Source organism: Nomascus leucogenys, chromosome 6, assembly GCF_006542625.1.
Source record: "Nomascus leucogenys isolate Asia chromosome 6, Asia_NLE_v1, whole genome shotgun sequence".
NCBI classification, from domain to species: Eukaryota; Metazoa; Chordata; class Mammalia; order Primates; family Hylobatidae; genus Nomascus; species Nomascus leucogenys.
Genome location: NC_044386.1, coordinates 86,477,383 through 86,493,025, shown reverse-complemented (window position 1 = coordinate 86,493,025; position 15,643 = coordinate 86,477,383). Strand labels below are relative to the sequence as shown.

Below are 15,643 nucleotides of genomic sequence, written 5' to 3'. Positions count from 1 at the left end.
CAGAAGAACAGCAGCTAAAATACGGTAAGTGGAAGAGGAGGATTTTACAGGACGAAATCCTCTAATGAGAATCTGACTTTCCATAAGTCATGCTCATCTGGATTTCATTACAAACGGTGGCCCAAGGCCAATATTGAAATGGGTTTGGCCTGAGTGCAGCATGACTGCAAAACAAAATGGATTCCAAACATCTGGAAAAATGAAGAGAAGGGGAGAGTAGCTTGCAAGACGCTGGCTCTAGCTGACGTGTGGGCACCTCTGCATCTGCCGCAGGAGCTGGCGGCTGGCAGTGGGGAGTGTGGAGCAGAAGGCGGGGGCACACAGCCCTGCCTCTCAGCAAACTTTTGTCCATGAGTGGAAAGAAAAGGGATTGGATTCTCTAAACCCAAAGGAGGATGGCCTAAGAGATTCAACCAAGCAGACCAGGTAGACCTGACTATATCAGGGCCATGTTTAAACCAGTATCTAGGGCCGGGCATGGTGGTTCACGCCTGTAATCCCAGCACTTTGGGAGGCCGAGGCAGGTGGGTCACCTGAGCTCAGGAGTTCGAGACCATCCTGGGCAACATGGTGAAACCCCCTCTCTACTAAAATACAAAAAATTAGCCAGGCATGGTAGCACGCACCTGTAGTCCCAGCTACTTGGGAGGCTGAGGCACGTCCTGGAGGCAGAGATTGCAGTAAGCCAAGATGGTGCCACTCACTTCAGTTTGGATGACAGAGTGAGACTCCATCTCAAAAAAAAAAAAAAAAAAAAAAGAAGAAAAGAAAAGAAAAAGAAACCAGTAACTAGGACTCTAAAAAAGTCATTTCTCAGCAAGAAAATTTTGTTCCTTTATAACTACCCAAATCTCCTCCTCCCTTCCCTGACTCTCAGTTTTAATATCCTGGGCTCCTCAGCATCACCAGGGTCCCTGAGTCAGAAATGGAGCAACAGAGGAGGAAAGAACAATGAGCTGAAGACCTAACTTCCTGAAGGGGGTCATCCTAAAGCCATCTGCCTAAAATGAAGACTAAGGAAGAAGCCAAGAGGGCAGAGTTCTAGACACAGCTCTTCTACCAGTGTGACTGCAGGCAAGTCATTCTCCCTCCCTGGGCCTTAGTTCTCTCATCTGTACAGATGATGCTGGCATCCCCACCCAGGGCTGGGATGAGGATAAGATGGAGCGTGTGTTTACAGTGCCTACAGCTGTTCGGTGCCAGCAAACATCGTTCTGCAATTCCTCATCATCTGCTGCTGGCCGGACCCCTCCTGCCTGCCAGGCCTTGGCCTCTCTCTGATCTTTGGTCTCTCTGCTCTTGATGCTAGGGCTGGCCTAGCTCATCTCTGAGGAGCCCTGCCTGCTCTGCTGTCCAGAGTCACCTGGAGTTGGGTCCTCTGATGTAGGCAGCACCCATAACTGACCTGTACTCCGCTCCCCAGCCTTTGACAAAGCTCATTCGGATGGTGCACATTCGGGTCAACTGGTAGACAGCCTCAAAGCCCTGGTTGACGGACTGGGCCAGGAGGGCAGCGAACTCCTGGTTGTTGAAGATCTTCAGGTTGCATCCTGCCAAAAACACAGAAACAGGGCTGTGGGGATGGAAGTGGCCAGGTCCGTTGCTCCCCTCCTGGATAAAGCAAGTCCTGGACCCCCTAGACCAGCCTCATTCATACAGCTCCAGGAACACATAGTGTGTGATGCATTTGCCACACACTCCACACTCAGTACCATGCAAAGGGAAGGCCGACTCAGTCCCTCCCCTTGAACCCATCTCCTCACTGGGAGGTGCTGCTGACATACCTGCAAGGGGAGATGGAAGGCTGGCCCACAAGCTCCGACTCCCAGAGCAGGGAGAAGTCTGCAAAGTGGGCTTCCGAGAATAGGGAGATGGTGTGGAGAGGGGGGCCTTTCCTTGGGCAAAGGGACCAGGGGACAGAGAGATAAGGGACCTGGGCCAGGTTGCCCACGCTGTGTGGGGTCTGGTCACCCACCTAGGAGCAGGAGCTCTGGCCGTTCCACAGCAGGCAGTGCCAGCAGAGATGGGCTGGCCGACAGGCTACTGGGCCTGCCGTCCCCACAGAAAGCTTGGCAGAGGGCCCAGGGCACCCTCCACCTGGGCTCCTCTGATGAATACACCTGGTGCTGGAGCTAGGAGGTAAGGAGAGATCTGGGCCAAATTTTGGCCTCTGGGCACCAGGCTGGGTGGAGGTGACATTCACAGCTAAGTGAAGGTGTGCATCTAATTCTCCAGACAGTAAAACTAAAGACAGTCACAAATAAAGTTTAAAATAAATGTTGTTTGAAGTCTTACTGCCTGAGTGCCAGGAATGTGTCAACCAGAAAAATAAAGACAAAAGCACATGCCGGAAATAGCCAAAAGGTGAGCTGGGGTGACGCTTATGAATGAGCCAACAGCAGGCTCCTGTTCTTGCTGTGTGACTCTGAGCTGGTCGCTTTCTCTTGGGGACCCTGTGTCTCTGCATAATGAGGGGCTGGCCTCAGAGGTCCTTCCAGCTCTGACATTCTATGAGCTGACAAACAACACCAGAGCCAACTCAGCCCTCACCCAAAAGATGGGGGTGGGGCTGGGGAATGGAGGAGGCAGAAGGCCAAGAGCATCACTGAGCTTCCTCTTCTCATTCTCTCCAAGGACAAGGGTGGTGGAACAGGGCTGAACCTGGGCCCTGACCCCCAGCAGAGCCAAGAAGCAGAAGAGCACCAAACTTGAGAGTCCATCAGCCCTAGGCCCCATCCCAGCTTGGCCACTTACTAGCTGTGTGTGCTTGGGCAGGTGGCTGAAACTCTCTGAACTTGTCTCTCAAACCGTCTCCTTACTCATAGAGCCAGAGAATAACTGATGAGGACTAAATGAGGTCAAAGATCGGAATGTACTCTGTAAATGCAACCACAAAATGCTCTGGAAACCTCGTGTGCTATTATCATTTCAGACTTTCTGCATTCTAAAGTTTCCCCTGCCCGTGGTCTACCACTTCTCCACTACCGTCTGCTACTCAGTGGGCAGGAAACGGCATGCCACACACATGTCACAGGCAATGGCTTGGCCAGGTTACCTGCTCCACTAGCCTGTCACAGGCCATGTTCTGTGGGCTGCCTACACAGTGGCTGCAGGTCCTGTGAAAAGTGGACTTTGGCTGGGGCTTTCTGCCTTGGTTTCCTGAGGAAAGAGGCCTTAGATGGGATCAGCCACCTGCCTGATCTTGCTGTCCAGGCGTGGCCCTGTCCAAACCACTCTCGGGGGTGCAGCCTGACACCTCTTTTTGGGGTACAGGTGGGATTTTTCAGGCTCACTCAGAAAACCCTCAGCAGTTCCCTAGAGTCAAACTCTCTGGTGTCCTTCCACAGCCTCATGCTGTTGTGCTTTTGACACATTTCCCCTGACGGTCTCATACGTGGCCCTCCTCCAGCCAGAGAGCTACCCATCCATGTCCTGCCCTCCATTACCTCAGGCCCTTTGCCTGGGCTGTTCCCCCTGTCTAGAATGCCCTCCCTGTGCCTAGTGCCTACCTATCCTTCAGGATCCGGATGCTTCTCCTCCATGAAGACTTTCCTGATCCATCCCAACAGCTAAATGGGCCTTTTCTCTACCTGGGCTGCTGGCTTGGTGCTTGGCACCCCTCCCTTATATTGAACTCATCCGTGTCTTTGTCTTCTGTGCTCTGCAGGTTTGTAAGGTCTGCGGGGGCAGAGCAGGGCTGCATCTACTTCTTCATCCCCTACAGCACCTGGCACGGAGCCCTGCATGCTGTGTGTGCAATGAATGAGTGAAGAAAAGAAGCCATACTGCCTGAGCATCTACGCACAGAGCAACGGGCAGGTACCCACAGGTTAAAGGCAGATCCATCAGATGCTACATCTGCTCCCTGGAAGTTCAGGGAAAGCACAGTTAAATCTGTGGGCATAGAGAAAACCTAATCGAATCACCTCCAGATTGACAACACAATCACCAGTGAGCAGAAAAGGTGAGAAAGGTGGACTCTCTCCAGCATCCCAGGCATGCACTCAGAGAGGAACCTCAAGGCAGGGATGCCTGTGTGGCTGGTTTACCTGGTGGGATCTTGCAGACGGTGGCCGGGTGCCAGCCATAGCGCTGGTTACAGTTGGGAGACTGGACAAAAATAGCGCTGTCACTGAGGCACTCTGCGAAGACCTCCCCTCCGATGTAGTAGAGCCGCACGCCTCTTCCTACAGAGATTCAGGTTAGACTGGACGGGGTGCCTTCACTCACACACAATGGCCCTGGGGTCACCCGAGGCTCGCAAAGGAGGCAGAGCAGCAGGGCTGCTCCCTGTGACTGACAGCTTCCCCAGGCAAACGGGCCCCAAAGCCCAAGCCTGAAGTAGGGGAAATGAGCACTGCTGGATTCCTAAAGCCAAGGGAGGCAGATGACAAGAGATGGGCACACGGGATAGGTCTCAGTGACAGCCTTTGCCACTGAGTAGGCATGAGCCTCAGTCAAGTTATTCACCCTCTGAGCCTTCGCTTGTCTGTAAGACAGGGACAGGGGCCCAGCACGGTGGCTCACACCTGTAATCCCAGAGCTTTAGGAGGGCAAGGTGGGAGGATCACTTGAGGCCAGGAATTCAAGGCCAGCCTGGGCAACGTAATGAGACTTCATTTCTACGAATTTTTTTTTTTTTTAATTAGCTGGGCATAGTGGCATATCCCTGTAGTCCTAGCTGCTTGGGAGGCTGAGTGAGTGGACTGCTTGAGCCCAGGGGTTCAAGACTGCAGTGAGCTCCCATCACGCCACTGTACTCCAGCCTGGGAGACAGAGTGAGACCCTAACTCCAAAAAAAAAAAAAAAAGGAATGATGATAACCCCTACCTTTGTAGGATTACTGTGAGACACACGGTAAGCGCCTGGTGTCAGCTTTTCTTGCTGCTACTGCTACTACTACCCCACTACTATTTGGTCTCTTCACACTCCAAGATTCAGAGATTCATTCAGTAAACCTGCAGGGCTCCTTCTGATGCAGCGGACACCCCAAGGAGCCCTTTATTGCAGGGATGGTTTAATGCTACGCCCTTATTTTTTTCTTCCCTCAATGCATTTTTCTAAAACATTCCAGAGGTTTATATCATTTACTTTTCTTTCATCTCTTAAATCCACTCCAGATGGACAGAAATTATTTTTAAATTGGCTCTGCAACTCAAACAGTTGCGTAAACTCTGACAATGAGCTCTTTGCTCGGCCAGGGGATGGTCCCTTCTCCTGCATGGGAAAGTCTCTGTTCCATTCCTGGGGAAGAAGCTCAAAGGTTAGAACATGGAGCCAGATGTTACAGGCCCAGCATCAGGTGGGATGAACGCGAGGTGACCGACCCATGCATCCCTGGATGTCCCCTGTCCTGCCTCCTATTTCCACTACTGTCCCCTTCCTCCAACCACTCCCTCATTTTTTCTGGCTTTAGTTCTGCAGGGTGCTGGTGGCTCAGAGTCCACAGGAGGGATGACTTCCTGGCTGTCCACAACTGTATCATGTCAGTAAGAGCAGAAGGCAGAGGTGGGGATGCGAAAACCCAGACCAAAAATGTTTGTTTCATTTCAGTAACTTAAAAAAATAGGCCGGGTGTGGTGGCTCACACCTGTAATCCCAGTACCTTGGGAGGCTGAGGCGGGCAGATCACCTGAGGTCAGGAATTTGAGACTAGCCTGGCCAACGTGGTGAATCCCCATATCTACTAAAAATACAAAAAATTAGTCGGGTGTGGTGGCACACGCCTGTAATCCCAGCTACTCAGGAGGCTGAGGCAGGAGAATCACTTGAACCTGGGAAGTGGAAGTTGCAGTGAGCCAAGATTGTGCCATGACACTCCAGCCTGGGAGACAAGAGCGAGACTTGGTCTCCCCCCTCAAAAAAAAAAAAAAAAAAAAATATGTGTATATATATATATATATATATATATATTTTTTTTTTTTAATAAAATATAGAAAAAAACCAGTTGCAGTGGTGTATGTCTATTGTCCCAGCTAATCAGGAAGCTGAGATGGGAGGATAGCTTGAGCCCAGGAGTTTGAGACTGGGCCTCGGCAACATAGCAAGACCCTATCTCTAAATCAATCCATCAATCAAACAGTGGTATGCCACCCAGAGTAAGTATCTTTTTTGAAGTAAAAAGCGAAATGGGAAGAACGGGTCTGGTAGTGGGGGCTGTCTGTCACTGACAATGAGGTCTCTGCAGAGCCGTTCCCTACCCTCCCCCACCCCCTAGACATCAGGTCCCTTTCTTAGAAAATGAGAGCACAGACCTAGGCCCATGGCCTCCAAACTTTTCTTCTCTTCACTACAGAATCAATCCTCTCTTCAAATGAAGTCTTCTGTGAGAGCCCGAGATATAAAGCAAGCGAGTGCAGAGGTGCCCTGGTTCACGTGGGACCAGGCTTCCCTTTGCTAATCTGCCCACCTCCTGAGTTTGCCCCAGGAACCCTTCGCCAACCCTTGGGGCTCCAGGACAAGGTCTGAGAAAACCTCACTCTGCCATCTCTCTATAGCCCTTCTACGTTCTGACAGTTGTGATTCTGGATCGTAAAATCCTCTAAGCTTGATAACGTCATAAGCAAACCAAGTGATGCGTACCACAGCTTCGTCTTCCTTAAACCCACAAAGTCATCTTTTACTTATGTTCTGGGGGCTAGAAGGCAGAAGGTTCACAGTAGTGGTGTTTGGATAGTGGACAATTCTTTTCTACCTTTTCTAAATTGTCTAGAATAATGATACATGAAAATAAGAAAAGATCACTCTTCCAACAATGACTGCCTACTTATCAACCTATCCATCTGTACTTTCAGAGTACTTTTATTTAGAGGATTTCAGCCAGGCACGGTGGCTCACGCCTGTAATCCCAGCGCTTTGGGAGGCCAAGGCAGGTGGATCACCTGAGGTCAGGAGTTTGAGACCAGCCTGGCCAACATGGAGAAACCCCGTCTCTACTAAAAACACAAAAATTAGCCGGGCATGGTGGTTGGGTGCCTGTAATCCCAGCTACTTGGGAGGCTGAGGCAGGAGACGCTTGAACCCGGGAGGCAGAGGTTGCAGTGAGCCGAGATTGTGCCACTGCACTCCAGCCTGGATAAAGCGAGACTCTGTCTCCAAAAAAAAGATTTCATATGTTGCCTTTCTCATAGATGTTCCTTCTTGATCCCTTAAGTGAACTATTTTCCTCTGTGGCTTCCAGATTTTCTGAGATTGTATCTTTGAGTGGGAATGATCACGTGGCCTGAACACTACCTGTCTGGCCCCTGAACAGGGCAACAGAGAGTGTAGCGGCCTTGCTGGGGCAGTGAGTCTTCCCCCATGCCCAGCACAGCTAAGGCAGAGCACAGCTAAGGATGGATGCAAGGGAATTCCCTGCAGAGGCTGTGTGTTCAGGCCTGGGGCTGGGGGCGGGATAGAGTGGCAGGGGCAGGGTGGGGGGCGGGGAATGGAGCCGCCCCATACCGATGTGTCTCCGCGTCAGCTCCACTGCTGCATTCCTGTTGACATTGGAGAGCAGCCCTAGGCAGAAGCGCTCCGAATTGGAGGGGTCGGTGAAGCCATCCACAGTCATGGATGGCTGCGAGGCGTGGAATGTCTCCCCGACGCGCTGGTTCAGCTCGTAGTAGGAGATGGAGCACCAGAAGGCCGGCTCGCAGTAAGTAACTGGCTGCAGGTCTGTGGACACAGGATGGGCTACTGGGTCAGTGGGTGTCCCAAGCCCCATGCTCCCTTGATGGGGTCCCATGGACGCTCTGGAGAACCATTTCCCCACATTTCAGAGGGATTAATAATCTCTCTACCCCGTGCCTTTTATCGTATAAAACTGGCAAGACCCACCAGAACAAGACGCTCAGGTGTCTGGAGGCGATTCCATCAGCCTTGCCACACTGTGTGTGTAAAGGGCCATTGATTTCTTTTTTTTTTTTTTTTTTTTTTTAGCTCAGAGGCCCTACCCCACCTGCTTGGCCTTGACTGGATGGAAGGAGTCTTCAAGGAGGGGCTGGGCCAAACCTGAAGAGGACCAGGGGCCACCCAGTACCTGGATGAACCTGGGACAGCCACTGCGTGTATTCACTGTGGGGCAGCCCACACCTCCTGTCCTGCACAGTCACCTCTCAGCCTCTGTTGCAAGGTCCCCAGAGTAACCCACATCAATCCCTGCCCCTAAAAGGGCTTTCAGGTTTTGGCTCTGCACAGCCTTGGGGGCAAAAACTCCCAGCCTGTGGAGCAGCGGCTTCCAAGCCTGCAGCAGCCGAGTGGGTTCCCAACAGCACCCTGTGTTGGTGCAGCGGACCCACCAAGCATCATCTGCAGACTGAGCCTGGGGCCATGCCTCCTATCACAGAAACTATTTTCCATACTTGTCTAGATGCCGGCTGTTGGGGTGCTAGGACACAAACCCTTCTGAAAGAAAATCTGTATTTGTCCCAGTTGTCTGTACAGTCTCCATTAGGGGCTCCTCAAAGCAAAACTGCCATCCTACGAGGGGCTGGTTCTCTTTCTCAGAAGAGTAAATGGCAGCTTCTCCTCACACTAGAAATGGATCCCAGCCTTCCATTTCCTGGCCTCCTCGCCCTCCTCTTGCCCCGGCCCAGTGGCCCTGGCACTGTGCCCTCCTACTGCACGCCTCTGCAGCATCTCCAGGCCCATTCTCTCAGCCCTTGGCTGGGCCCTCGGAATTCCCACTCACACTGATGCCACAGCCCCTGGACCAGGACTGCCCTGCGCCCTAGGCCAACCTCTTCCAACTGCTTCTCTGCGCTGTACTGACTGCTGGACGCTAGCCCTTAGCCTACCACACTCTGCTTGATGCCTACCTGAATCCCATCCATCTGCTAAAGAATTAGGGAGCCCCCTGCTCATTTTCGCTCTTCCATCTCAAAGCTTCAGCCTGGCTCTGAAGTCCCTCTGGCTCTTAAATATAACTGAAGCGACGCAGTTACTAAGGGTGTGCCTCTGTGTGAGCATCCTGACTGTCCAACTCGACCATGAGGTCCCAGGGCCCAGGCTGACATCTCTCCTCCCTCACTTTAACCCTCAGCGCGGGGCTGAGGGTTCCTCCTGAGGGAGGAACAGGAGACGCTCCCCATGCCCACGTCTCAGCCCTGGCCTGAGAACCCTGCTCACTGGATGCCAGGCAATGTCTAGGAGGGGGAACCCACTGGGAGGACCCCTGCTCATCAGACCTTCTGAAGGTGTGTAAAGCCCAAGAGAGAAAAGTCAGAAGCTGTTCTGCCCACAGGAAGGGGTCTGGTTGCCCCTGCAGGACAGAGTGTCCCGATCCCCTTTTGGGGTCTAGGTGCATGATCCCTTCTAACAGCAAGGAGAACACTACCACGAACAGCGAAGGGGCAGGCCAGTAACACCCCTGCACGCCACACACCCAGGAAGTGTCAGCTGGAGGGTTAGGACACCCTGGGTCAGGTTTTTCAACTTCAGCACTACTGACATTGGGGCCAGATAATTCTTTGTGGGGTGGGTGGATGGGAGGGAGGGAGGGTCTGTAGATTGCAGGATGTTTAGCGGCATCCTGGCCCCTACCCACTAGGTGCTAGTAGTATACATCCATATCACCCTCTCACGTTGTGGCAATAAAAAAAGGCTGCGGATATTGCCAGATGTCTTCTAGGGGGCAAAACGGCCTCCAGTTGAAAACCATTGCCCTATATATTTAACTGGCTCATGGGGCACAAGCTATAACGCCATCCTCCAGATAGACTGGAGGTCAATCTTGGCTCAGGCACAGACTAGACATGCGACTGCGAACAAATCAGCTACACTCTCTGGGCCTCATCCTCTTTACTCTCAGCGCTGTTTCTAGACAGACAGAGGTAACTCATGTGAGGTGCAGGGTGCGCATCAAGCACTCAGCACATGGTGTTAACAACAATGATAATAACCTGATTCTATGAACTTGAAAATAGCCTGGTCCTATCTTGATCACCATCAAGATGGAGAGGCAAAGCATTCTTTTCCTTTTCCTCTCTTCCTGGGGTGGAGCAAAGGAAGATAAGGATGAAGGCATCAAAAGTACTTAATGGGGAAAGGAGGAATGACAGGGCCAGGTGCATCTGTGGCTTGTGACCTGGCCCCTGAGGTGAGGCTGAGCCACGTCAGCCACGTCTGGCTCTGGCTTTGCTTGATGCTTCAACATTCCAATGAGATAAGCTATATTCTAAACAATGTGGTCACTAAAATGTGAGCTATGTTGCTTTGGAAACTTAAAAAAAAAATCCAAGTGCAACCCAAGCATTCAGAGTGGTCAGGCAATGTATCAGTGCTGCTGGCCACCACTGCCCAAGCACAGGCTCTGCTGATCCTGCTGTGTGACCTTGGGGACATGATCTCCTTCTGTAACCTCAGTTTTCTAGTCCGTACAATCACTGTGGTGCACTAGAAGACAATAAAGCTGACCACCTAGGTCATTCTCCGGCACGGGTCAGCTTGAACATATAGCTTTGACTGGCCCTGACTTACTCAGCAATGTGTAGAACAGAACAGAGTCCTCACCCCAAAATCATAAGGCCCTGCCCAGCATTCTCTGGGTTTAGTCCAGGCAGAAGAGAAAGAGCTAGGCTCCCAGGAACAGCAACCCAGCCCAGTGTTCAAAAAAAGAAAAAGCTTGCAGGCCACCCATTGTGTCGCATGGTGCTGGAACCATGCTCTGGGGAAGGGTGGGCTTCAAGGACCCTCAGAATCAAAGACGGGCCTGGGGTCATAGCCCGAGAGGCCCTCCCAAGCAGATCTGAGCCCTTATCCAAACAGCCCTGCAACTCGCAGACACACACTGGACAGTGTTGTGGAAAACCCAGGACACTAGGAACCTGACACATCATTAGGAAGATGCTTGTTTGAGGGAGCAGTGAAATCAGGCCAGTGGCAAAGTCTGCGGGCTGCCATTTCAGAGAGTGCTGTTTGGACAAGCTGCCCTGTGTTCAGAAGCGGGACTGAGCCAGAGCAGCACCCCAGCCATGCACTTTCTATTCTCTGCAAACAACTAAAAGCCAGCCGTGCTTTCCCTCCTTTCCAGGTCCCTCCTGCCCACCATGCCTCAGCTGCTTCCTCCCGGAACTTGTGCAAGAGGAGTGGCAGACCAGAAAGTATGGTCACCACCTGTGGGTTCTGCCTTCAATGGCACATTTTTCTTTAAAAAAAAAAACAAAAAAAAACAAAAAAAACAGACCATATGCAGTGGGTCATACCTGTAATCCCAGGACTTTGGGAGGTGAAGGCAGGCAGATCACTTGAGGTCAGGAGTTCGAGACCAGCCTGGCCAACATGGCGAAACCCTGTCTCTACTAAAAATACAAAAATTAGCCGGGTGTGGTGGCGGGCGCCTGTAATCCCAGCTACTCTGGAGGCTGAGGCAGGAGAATCACTTGAACCCAGGAGGCAGAGGTTGCAGTGAGCCAAGATCACACCACTGCACTCCAGCCTGGGGGTAGAGCAAGACTCTGCCACACACACACACACACACACACACAAAAACCCCAAAACACTAAATATGCCCTCATTTCTTTCCCAAAGGACTTATCCTTACCCTGGTTAGTACCAGAGAAACAAAAAGGACTCTGGAAAGAAGAAGGCTATAAATGGGATAACCGTGAGGTTATAGTTACTGCAAAAGCATCCAGTTTGGCTCTGAGCTTCCTAGTAGACAACACAAAAAGGGAACATGATATGGTCTATGGCTCTGGTTGGTGAATGGGCAATGCTTACTAGTTCCTCAGGGAAAACAAAGTTTGTCCTGGCATTAAATCTTAAAAGAAATCTCTCAGGGGGAGGTGGCAACCGCTGCCCCCACCAATCAATCAATTGATCAAGCAAGCAAGTAAATAAGATCTGGTTTCAAGGGTTTACCAACAAATGCAGAAGCAGTTCTATAGAAGGCTCCTCTAGGAGAATGGCTATGGGGGATAAGGTGACACACCCCGTTGAAGAGCAGTTTCACCTCTGGGCTGAGCATTTTGCACACCTGGGATGGTAGACGATGGCACGTGCCCACGGCCTTCCCTTCAAACAGCCCTGCTCCCGACCAGACTTCTGAGTCTGTGCTAATCTCTCTTCCCAGTGCAGAGGTGTTGGAGATGCAGGAACCTCCAGCTCCAGCCGTTGTGGATCCCCCGCCCCCACCAGTGTGGTGTCGGCCAGACTTCTCGAGTGCCATAGGGCACTTAATCCATGGCTGGCCCCCTGCCAGCCTAACGCATTGGCTGGCCTCAATTTTCAGTCCTGTTCCAAGCTGGCACAGACGTTCCATTTTGTTTAAGAAAAAGAAAACAGAATAAAACCCAGAAGGCAACACTTGGATTAAGGGATGCCTATTAAAAACATGTGCAAGAGATTCAAATCCCGTAAAGGAAGAGGTGGGGAGGCAACAGGGGGAAATTAACTTTCTCCTGTAAATCAAAAGCAAGGAACGGACAAAGGCCAGGAGCACCGCTGCTGCAAGATGAAAGGTCAAAACAGAAATGGGCTGGTTTCCGCCGGGCCCGCCTCACCTGCGGAAGGCAGCTCTTCCTCAGTCCAGAGATTCCGCACTCCGGTTCCCATGTTCCTCATCCGCCACTTCTCAGTCCTGCCTGGGTCCTCTGCCTGGACTGCCCATCCCCCTGCTCTGCAGGGACTCGATCTTTAGGGCCCAGCTCACATGGCTGTGAAACACTCCCTCACTGCCTCAATGCAGAATTAACCTTGTGTCCCAGAAACTGTGTACCTGAGTCTCCTGTGCTAGAGGATGAGGTCTCTGTGAGCCCACGCCAGCTGTGTCCCAGCACCCAGGGTACTAATTCCAACCTATGTATCTGCGGACTAAAATACCAAACCAAGCTGCACAGAGACCCCCATGCCCATTTAGCTTATGACCAGCTTATTGCAACCAGGAACAGTGGCAAAGTCTAAAAACCAGGCCCTCAGGAGTGTGAAGACAGAGCCGGCAGCTGACTTCCTGTCATTATGTTGCCTGCCTGTGATTTCACAAGTGTGGGGAAGACCCTGCCTGTGATTTCACAAGTATGGGGAAGACCGGAGCCAGAAGCTGCATTGTAGAAGAGCCTTGGGCAGCAGCATGAAGATACCTGGAACTGGGTTGGGCCTCTGCCCTGGGCCGCTGTCCACCCTCAGGGCCGGTGGTCTTCGGGCTGCCCTGCCACCACACGTGTGCTCACACATGAGCACAGGGGCTCATGAAGCAGAGGGGAAGCCGGGCCTGTCAGCGTGGAGTCTCACCCAGAATCCTAACCCTGACTCACTGGGCAACTTGCCCCTGATTCACACCTTCCCAGCAGAGGTGCAACTAGGCCAGTGCAAAGTGGCACCCTCGGGGAGGGTCCTCCGTTTGGAAGAAATAACCTAAGAATTCTCAACTCTCAGGCAAGCTGCCTGAGGAAGGGGCAGTAGGGAGGGAGAACTATGTCAACAGGAGATGCTGCCTTGGGGTCCAAGCTCAAGAAACATCCCACCATCCTAGTCTACACAATCTAGAAGGCAGTTCACAGCAAATGACCACCTTTCAGTCTGGAGCACCGTGTCTGGCATCAGCCACCTCCAAGCTGCCCTGTTCCTCTCACTCCAAGCTGCCCCATCCCCGCCTCTCTCTCCTGCCACTGGCACTCTGGAGGCCATCTCCTCCTTTAACTCCAGCTCAACTGCTCCCCCAGGGCTCTCCCTGGTACATTATTTTCCTCAGTCATGGCTCCGCCCTAATTGTCTCACTTTAAAGCAGGGAACAACTTACTCACCGGGCAGAAGCCAGCTCACTACCTTTTTCCTCCCTCCACCTGCCTCCTCCTTCCCCTCCACTTACCCCAATCCTTCCGCCTTTATATGCCTAGGAAATTCTCGGTGACTCACCCAGCACGCTGTGTAATAACAGGAACATCACCTGCTCATATCCCCTGCCTTGCAAACAACGGTCCCAGGTCCCAGGGTCTCTGAGAGCCTGCCTGGGGCAGGATGCTGAGCCAAGTCTCAACCAGGAGTCCCTGCCCCTTACCAGAAGTGGCTTTGCTGGGGCAAAGGAGGCTCAACCTTCCCCAGACCCGAGCCCTGGGGCTAACACCTGGAGTGGGGAGGAAATGAAAGGAGAAACCAGATGTCCTCTGCTTTATTTCTTTTTGTACAGTAATTTCATAATAATCTCTTTAAAAGAAATAATCAGATGTCCTGAGATGTCCCCATTTTTTCCTAGGAAGAGCTCCCTGTGTGCTTGCCTCCATCCTAGGGTTTGGGACGCACCAACTGTGAGTCAGCGCAAAGGCTGCGCTGCTGGGTGCCTCCACCTCCCCACCTGTTACTTGCCCTTCAGTGCACTGCTGACTGCAGCCCCTCCCCTTCCACACACTGCTCCCTAAAAGCTCCCCCTTAAGCCCCTGATGCCAAATCCAAGGACACTTTCTTCTTAAATCTCATTTTGCATCTCTGCAGGGCCCGCTTGTAGCCACTGTCCTTCAGGGCTTCCCTCCCCTCTGAGCTGCTGTGACCCCATCATCATCCCCCTGACCTCAGCCTTCCCCAAGGAACCCCCCTGCCCGAGTGTGTCTCTGGCTGTCTTTCCATCTTGAGCTGGGTCGGCCTCTCCACTAAATCCATCCACTGGCATGACTTCAGCCAGACTTCATCGGTGTTTCCAGAGTCAGATCTAAGGATGGGCAGTGGGGCGGTAAGACAGAAGTACAGGAACAGTGATCAGTGCGTGGGAGGAACGCTGGGTCAGACAGGCCTCCTTCTGCAGGCTCCTCAGAGTGTGGCCATGTGAGTCCCTCCTGAGTGGGGGCTGCAGGAGGGGCCACAATACAGGCTTTCCACACTCATTCAACCACCAAACCCCTTCTCTCAGGCCCCACTATGGGAAAGACTGCCACATGTGTTCATGGTTTCCAAATCTGCGCCTCCAGCGCCAGCCACTTTCCTGACTTTCCAACTGCTTCCTGGACACAGTTAAGCACAGGCAACCCACCACCATCTTTGACCCCCAACCCATTCCACTTCCTGGGTGTCCAGCCTTGATGGGGGCATCACCATCATCCCACTTAAAGCTGGTCAACAAACCCTGCTCATTCAGGCCCATGATTCCCTCTCAAATGCATTCTCCCAGCTCTGCTACCATTTCTCGAAAGCATTTATCTCAGCCTCCTCCAGAGGAAGAGCTGTCCAAATGGGTTTTTGTTCTGTTTTGTTTTGCCTCCAGTAATTTCCTCTAGAATTTAGATTCCACACAGTGGCCAGATTAATCTTTATGAAGCTGTCATCAGAAAACCTCCCCACTCAAAACCCACAAACAACTTTATTCTACAGGCAAGAGGGCACTAAGCAGACACTCAGGGGTCTTTTCCCAGTGCCCCACCTGCCATTTCAGCCTCCTCTTCCCGCTTTGTCCCTCTTGAGACAACAACCAACCACTATGCCAGCTGTCCTCAGACCACATCCTGCCCTTGGACCTGCAATGTCCTTCCCTCCTTCTCTGCCTCACAGGGTTCCATCTGTCCTTCAAGGGCCTGCTCACACACGGCACAACCTCTCCCATGTCTCCCCACTACATCCACACTTTCCTCCTTGGCATATACTATTCCTCCCTCTTCTGGACTTGCTCCCTGGGCACCTGGCACAATGCATTACAGGTGAACATGGACACCTCCAGCTGCACCCCCGCCCCTAGGCTGCA

At 52.2% G+C, this 15,643-nt stretch overlaps 1 protein-coding gene across 3 annotated transcripts in view; it reads right to left on the bottom strand.

Annotated features, from left to right (window-relative positions):
- SMAD3 (SMAD family member 3) overlaps positions 1–15,643 on the bottom strand; it is a 128,465-nt gene that overhangs the window by 6,275 nt on the left and 106,547 nt on the right. For all 3 annotated transcript variants that reach the window (XM_003267130.4, XM_030814628.1, XM_012507365.2), the window contains 3 exons: positions 7,444–7,656; positions 4,050–4,187; positions 1,406–1,550 (listed from right to left, as the gene is read on the bottom strand). In XM_003267130.4, coding sequence (XP_003267178.2) covers positions 1,406–1,550; positions 4,050–4,187; positions 7,444–7,656 — 496 coding nt within the window. The remainder of the gene's footprint in view (positions 1–1,405; positions 1,551–4,049; positions 4,188–7,443; positions 7,657–15,643) is intronic.